Genomic DNA, 7,504 nt, shown 5'->3' on the forward strand with positions numbered 1-7,504 from the left:
TTATCTTCTTTTTTGCTGAATGAGCAAATCAATCACACATCAGTATTGTAAATTTATGTGCAAAAGCATTGAAGTAGCTTAAATTCTTTTGAATAGTAATGGCTTTTGTCCAAAAGATCAAAAGAAGCTAAAGAAAAATCACTTAGCTGACCAGCTCTACTACAAATATATGTTACATTATTTCAATTGGATCTTCATTGTTGCAAGACAATCCTTTTACACTTCTCTAATGAATCACTATTCCACTTACCATAGCAGCTTTTCCAAAGCCTTTTCTTTCTTTTTCAGATCTCCCATTCTTTTCCTCCCCCATCTTTTGAAATCTGAACCTTTCCTCATATTTTATAGAAAAAATTGAAACTAAGAGCTCCCTCTTTTGCCCTCCTCATATCACTCAGATGCCTTTTGCCACCATCCCCTTTAGCCCTGTCTCACATGATAATGTTGCCCCTCCTTGCTATGTTGTATAATGTATTCATGAAAAAAGCAGAAGGTAGGTTAGTGAAGTTTTTAAAACATTTGCAATCTAATTTAGTGGCTCATCCTCACGCTCTATTCCATCAAGTGTCTGCCCATTAGATTGTAAGCTCCTTGAGGGCAGGGACTGTCTTTTACCTCTTTTTTATATTCCCAACCCTCTCTGTATGGTACAAAGTTAATGCTTAATAAATGTTTGTTGACTGACTGGCTACTTTATTATCACAGGATTAGATAAGGGGAGTAACACAAGTGAGAACAGGACATCTGATAGTGGTAGCAGGTCTTCCCAATTCTAGACAGATATTCTGAATTGCCATCAAATTTATGAATCTTAAATGATTAAATACATTATTTGTTAATTCTTTTCAGTTCTGGATCGACTCAAAATTTTCCTGTTGGACCACTTAGTGAATCAAAAAATTTCCTGTTGGCCACTGGATCAGAACAAGATGTCAGTTCAGGTAATATATATTTATTATATTCTCTTTTAAAAATGTGTCCCAAAGTCTCAGTGCAGATTTAAGCTTAAACTCTTTCTCTTTTGATTTTATATTGTGTGTGTGTGTGTGTGTGTGTGTGTGTGTGTGTGTGTGTGTGTGTGTGTGTGTGTGTGTTGAGGGGTAGTTTCTTTAGATTAAATGTAATTTAATAATCAGATGTAATATAGATAAAATATAGTAATTTCTATATGACACAAAATTGATATTGTATGATGAGCTCTTATCACAAAATGAAATTGTTATTGAAAAGGCTAAATTAGGTATGATGGCACAAATCTATAGTTCCTACTATTGGGGAGGTTGAGACCAGTAGATTCTATATAGGAATAATGGGAGCTTTATGGGACTCAAGCTTTCTGCATAAAGTCTGGTATGTACATGGTAAGCCTCTAGTAGCCAAGGGACACCAGCTAAAAGGTAAACCAGCCCTTCTTGGGAAAAAACAGAGTGGGTTCAAGCTTCTGTGCCAATGAGAAGAAATCTATCTGACCTAAGAGTAGCAGCTGTGTTTCTAGCCTGGGCAAATAGAGAGAGAAAAGAGGAGGGAAAAGGAAAGGAAAAACTAAAGTATTTGAAACTGCTTTCCAAATTATTTTGTTTTATTTAACATGTATTGGTCAACTGCCATCTGGGGGAAGGGGTGGGAGGAAGGAGGGGAAAAGTTGGACAAAAGGTTTTGCAATTGTCAATGCTGAAAAATTACCTATGCATAAAATTTTTGCAAAAACTAATTAAATTAATTAAAATTTAAAAAAAAAAACCAAATTATTGTTTAAATTTCTGTATAAAGTGGAGAATGGGGGTCCAGCCTTTGGGCTCTCCACAATGAAGGCAGCAGGAAGAACTTATCATTGGGGTAGGAGATGGGAATTGCAGAGGGATATACTGAGGATGAGCAAGTTGCTGGGTAGTACACTATGCTAGATCAAAAAGGCCCCAGATTTGAGGAAAGTCACAGGGCAAGCCTAGTAATAAAGGGAACATGATTTTGAAATCTGAAGAAAAGTCAGGAATAGGACCAGGGAGAGAAGAACGAGCCTGGGACCCTACAAAATGTAAGCTCTAAAATGACAATGGAAGAAGCCAGGGGCAATTTGAGAGATAAGCAGGTATTCCAAGTGAGGAAATCCCAGGTACTGAGTAGAATTTAGGATGGGCTTATGATTTAAATCCAGAGAAATGCTGGAACAGGGCTGAGAGAAGAATGCTATGCAATGTTTTTTTGGGTATTAACCTCAGGTTATATCTATCTACTTACTTAAATCCATATAAGCTTGCCTTCTTTGTCAGTTTCATCTTTCCCACTACACCATTTCTTAAATTTAGGGGGAAACAGCACCATCTTATGAACTTGAATGGGCTAAGATGACAGTATCCTGAAATATAGCTTGCATTTTCACAACTATTATTAGCAAAAGTGTGATTTCATTTCTTGATCTGTTTCTTATTTCTGGATTTATCTGTTTCTGGAAAGCTGAGGATGCTAGACCTTTGAGTGCCATATATACCCATATATAGGGTATTATTATTTTTTTTTTTAAGTCTGCTTTCTAGTTTCCAAATGGAGTAATATTTTTTTTGTGTGTGTGGCAATCTGCTTTTAGGGATGAAGAACCATGTTACAGTTTCAATAGAAAGTTGATGGTCTATTAACATTTGAATGGGAGTAAGGTAAGATTAACACAAAGGCAATTTTTTTATTATAGAAATGAAGTTATGTATACATTTCATAATCACAAAAATAGTTGATTTTTATATAATCATGAAAAAAGTTTTTTTTTTTTTTATATTACTAGTAGCCTAACCTGAGCATTTGGCTGAGTTTTACCTCTTGCAGCTCAAGTCCTCAAAATTTGTTAATTGATTGGTTAATAAAACTCATAAGAATAATCTAATTTTGTGTAGAAAGAATTAAATTCTGTTAGAAAAATTCATTAACTATTTAACAAGTAATTTTTTGCCATTTTTCATCTTAATCACAATTAGAAAAGAAATAAGAGCCAAAGATTTGCTAAAGTAATTAAAAATGGTTATGATTGATAAGGGATAAAATTACTGTGGACAAGATAAGGTTCTAGGACAGTTTACTCGGAAATATATATATAAAGTTTGCTGATCAACTGTCCCTCATGTTCTTGGAAGAAAAAAATTTTAGGAAATGAGTTTAAATTGCAGCCAAAAACATTTGTCAAAACATAAGTAGTAATATCTTGACAATGAAATTTGTTTAAGCACTAAACTTAATCCTGAGAGGTTCATTCTCTCTCCTTCTCTCTCTCCCTCCCTCTCCTTCCCTCTCTCTTTCTCCCTTCCTCCCTCCATATATACACAAGTATTGTTAAGGAATAGGAGTCCCTATTTTTAAGAACAAGTTGACTTTTTTTATTTAACATATATAATTTGGGTTCTTAAGAAGCAGTGTGGTATAGTGGAGAGAGCACCAGATGGGAAGTCAGAAGAACTAGCTTCAGGTCCATCTTCAGAACCTGATTACTCATATTTTAATAAAATATAAAATAAAAATTTTAATCAAGTACCAATCATTTGTTTTTTAATAGGTTTATGCAACATTCTGCTTGAATTCTTTTTTATATTTTATTTGGAAGAACTGATCAGTGGAATGAAACGAATCAAATATTACATAAGATGTATGAAAATGGAGTCTCTGTACAGATAAGTTGATGCTCATAAACATTACTGCTGAGCAGGAAATAAGACAGATGCCTTAAGAACCTTAAATGTGTGTTTATGCAACACTGACTTATCCTGCTTTGAAAGTGACTTGACTTTTTAAAAAAATAATTACTTCATAAAATGCAATAGTATGTTTTATCACACCAGATGTTTAACTTAGTGTATAATTTCTCCTTTAAAGCATGAATAAACATCACAGTTATCTTAATATACATATATAAAAATTGATACTCCAGAAAAAAAAAAAAAAAAGCAAATAGAATTCTGATAATAGGAAGTAGGTAAAGATTCAGGCAGCTTTATACATGGCTGAAATTCACTAGTAAGAATAGCATTCTTCTTGAAGATTTGTACTGTATAAGGAATATAATTACACAGTATCTTGCTTTTTATACTGAGCATTTGCAAGTTTTTTAATAATTTTATACTGTTATTTTTAACAAAGGCCTTTTTTATTGGTGGTTGTGAAGTACCACTCAGAAGGAATTGAAATACCTGACTACAATCATTAATTTTTGCCAACACTCATAGATCATTGTTATATGCTACGCAGAGTAGCATATGACTGGACTTAATGGAAACCTGGCAGTGTGGATGGAGCAAAAAAAATTTTAGCCTCATTTGGCTTTCTGGAGATATTCAGGGGATTTTGTACAAGGAGGGAAACTCTGAAGTACATTTGCTACATGAAGATTCTTATATCCTTTTAGTAATATGGGAACACAATGGATAGAGGACCAACGCCTATGACATGTTCCCCAAATTTTTTTAGAATGTAATACATTGAAAGTGTTTAAATTCCATTTAAATTAGAAAATTATGAAGAGAAATTATTCTATTCCAGTAACAAAATGGAAACTAGCCAACCTCAGGAAACAGAATCTAAATTATATAGTCCATTATCACTTCAACATAATATTCCCACTTTTAAGAAATGAAATCTAGCTTTGTTGTTTGGATAACTTTTTGGAGGTGTTTCTTTTCAAATATAAGGAACACAGGTTGTGGGTTCATCTTCCTTAATATATAACATATTTATTAAATGGAAATACCATGGTGTAATCCTTGCTGCAATTTTCCAAATTTTAGAATATCAGATACTTCCTTAGTCCTGAGGCAAAAAAGTACTCATTTCCGGTAATGAGTTTTTAAAAGTTTAAACTTATTTATTTAAACATGGATTTTAGAAAATTGTCTCACATATAACCCCCCTCCAAAAAAAAAAAAAAAAAAAGCCTACTTATATTACTTGGTAAATGCTTCCAAAATTGCTTAACCAGCTTAAATGTTATTTAAATCTATATTTTAGCATTACTACTGAATATTTTGGCCTTATTTTTTAGATGACTTACCTAATTTTTGAATTACTCAACTAATATCAGCTTTCAAAATTATCTATTTTCCTGCAAACAAAAATAAACTTTAAAAATCCATTTTGTAAACTCTAGAGTATTACTAATTTATTTCCTGTTTATTTTTCAGTCTTATTAGGCTTTGCCCAAATTTGGATCATTCTTAATGAGGTGAAAGGAACTTTATTACCAGACAAATGTACCAATTAGTTTAATCTAACAGCATTTATTTTAGTTATCTATAAATTGAGTAAATTTGATTGTAATCAGAAATATTCTCTACTGGTGCTTCTGTCCATTGTTTGGCCTTTCATATTTAGATTTATCTTTGATCTGCATGTTTTTCATCATCCAACTTATGCAGGTACTTTTATGGTGCTTGGTATCTCTTTCAAATCCTTTTACTTCAATACATTAAGTTTCATTCCCCCATCCCTTAGTGTAAGCAAGCCATATTGTATAGTTTGCTTTGACTTACCGGCATGTATGATCTGATCTTAAGTATCTCAATTTGTTATCAACACATTAGCACCACTCTGGAGTATGTGCCTGTTTCCTTATGACCCAGTACTGAAGAAATCAGGGGCAGTGAGTAGATTGGTTTAGGGAAGGCTGCTATATCTTTATTTGTTCTGGCATTAACTTATACTGTAATCACTTTCAAGAAGACAAATTTTTCAAAATGATTATCTGTTTACAAACCAAAAGTACTTTTTCTCCCTTTGATTAAAAGAATGAGAATTGAAGAAAATAAATTGAAATGGAATTCCAAGTGATTTTTTTTTTTCAGTTAACAAATGTATCTTAAATTTAACTAGATATTCAGCATCCTATCAGTATCACTACATGAAACCAAAGAGCAGCTGAACATGTTTACAAAAGTCCAGGTTCATCTTTGTGTAGGGGGGGTCTGCTTTTAATGTATTTTTACATATGTAGTGATCTTAGTTAACATAAATAAATAATCATTGTCATCTTAAATCAAATATGCAACAACAGTTACTTGAATTTTGTTTCCACAAGGTAGCTGATTTTGATCATGTTTACAGTATCCTTTATTCAACACATTGAACATTTGGGATTTTTACACATTAATCTCTAAAGCAGATGAGTTAAGAGGTTAGTGTTAGGATTTCTAAATTGCTAGGACCCAAGAATTGATAGTGTCCTGCAGATTTCTACTGTTTACATTTTTGCCTAGGCCATAGAATTAAATGCTATATATCAAAATACATGCAGAGCTTATAACATATTCACTCTAATTCATGACATTTTAGCCAGAATAAGGACCATTATCCAATACTTCATTATGATTTTTAAACAATATGTAGAAATAAAATCTGTGTTCCATGTCTAGATTATGTATTTTTCAACCTGGATTCTAAATAAGTTTTTTAAAGTCCATATTTTTCTAATGACTTCATCTTACATCATTATGTTACATAAAAGAAGCAAAGTATTGTATTTAAATCTGTATGGATCAACAGAGCCATGAAATATGTCAAGTTTATATTTGTATATGATTGCAGATGAGACTGTTCCTACTTACTTAAAAGGAAAATATGGCCACTTGTAATATTTTGAAATGTTTTTTTTTTCCTTAAATGCTTTTATATAAACAGATTTAAAATATTTTGTTTTGGTGTCTTCATATTTTTACTTGTATCATAACTCATGTGTATAGTTTTCCACAAATGTAACATTAGACCATTATTTATGTTGAATATTTACATTAAGCTTCTTGAGCTGTTTAGATAAATTAACATGAGGATAAAACATTTTAAGTTCCTTTTTTTCTTCCAAAAATGATGTTTGATGTCTTTATTAAATAAAGATGAACACCAGAAAATTAAAAATTTTAATATTGTCTTTGTCCAAGTCATATTTACCAAATACTTTAAAAGGAACCATGATTTTTTTTTTTTATTCATTTTTCCAAATTATCCCCTCCCTCCCTCCACTCCCTCCCCCTGATGGCAGGTAATCCCATACATTTTACATGTGTTACAATATAACCTAGATACAATATATGTGTGTAAATACCATTTTCTTGTTGCACATTAATTATTAGCTTCCGAAGGTATAAGTAACCTGGGTAGATAGACAGTAGTGCTAACAATTTACATTCGCTTCCCAGTGTTCCTTCTCTGGGTATAGTTATTTCTGTCCATCGTTGATCAACTGGAAGTGAGTTGGATCTTCTTTATGTTGAAGATTTCCACTTCCATCAGAATACATCCTCATACAGTATTGTTGTTGAAGTGTACAGTGATCTTCTGGTTCTGCTCATTTCACTCAGCAACAGTTGATTTAAGTCTCTCCAAGCCTCTCTGTATTCCTCCTGCTGGTCATTTCTTACAGAGCAATAATATTCCATAACCTTCATATACCACAATTTACCCAACCATTCTCCAATTGATGGACATCCATTCAACTTCCAGTTTCTAGCTACAACAAAAAGAGCTGCCACAAACATTT

The 7,504-nt window shown here is 32.4% G+C and overlaps 1 protein-coding gene across 2 annotated transcripts in view; it reads left to right on the forward strand.

Moving 5' to 3' along the window:
• The window catches only part of ZDHHC20 (zDHHC palmitoyltransferase 20), an 80,172-nt gene extending 76,290 nt beyond the window's left edge, over positions 1–3,882 (forward strand). For both annotated transcript variants that reach the window (XM_074303674.1, XM_074303673.1), the window contains 3 exons: positions 850–941; positions 2,585–2,651; positions 3,539–3,882. In XM_074303674.1, coding sequence (XP_074159775.1) covers positions 850–941; positions 2,585–2,622 — 130 coding nt within the window. In that variant the 3' untranslated portion in view covers positions 2,623–2,651; positions 3,539–3,882. The remainder of the gene's footprint in view (positions 1–849; positions 942–2,584; positions 2,652–3,538) is intronic.
• Positions 3,883–7,504: the final 3,622 nt, after the last annotated feature.

Source organism: Sminthopsis crassicaudata, chromosome 3, assembly GCF_048593235.1.
Source record: "Sminthopsis crassicaudata isolate SCR6 chromosome 3, ASM4859323v1, whole genome shotgun sequence".
Lineage (NCBI taxonomy): Eukaryota > Metazoa > Chordata > Mammalia > Dasyuromorphia > Dasyuridae > Sminthopsis > Sminthopsis crassicaudata.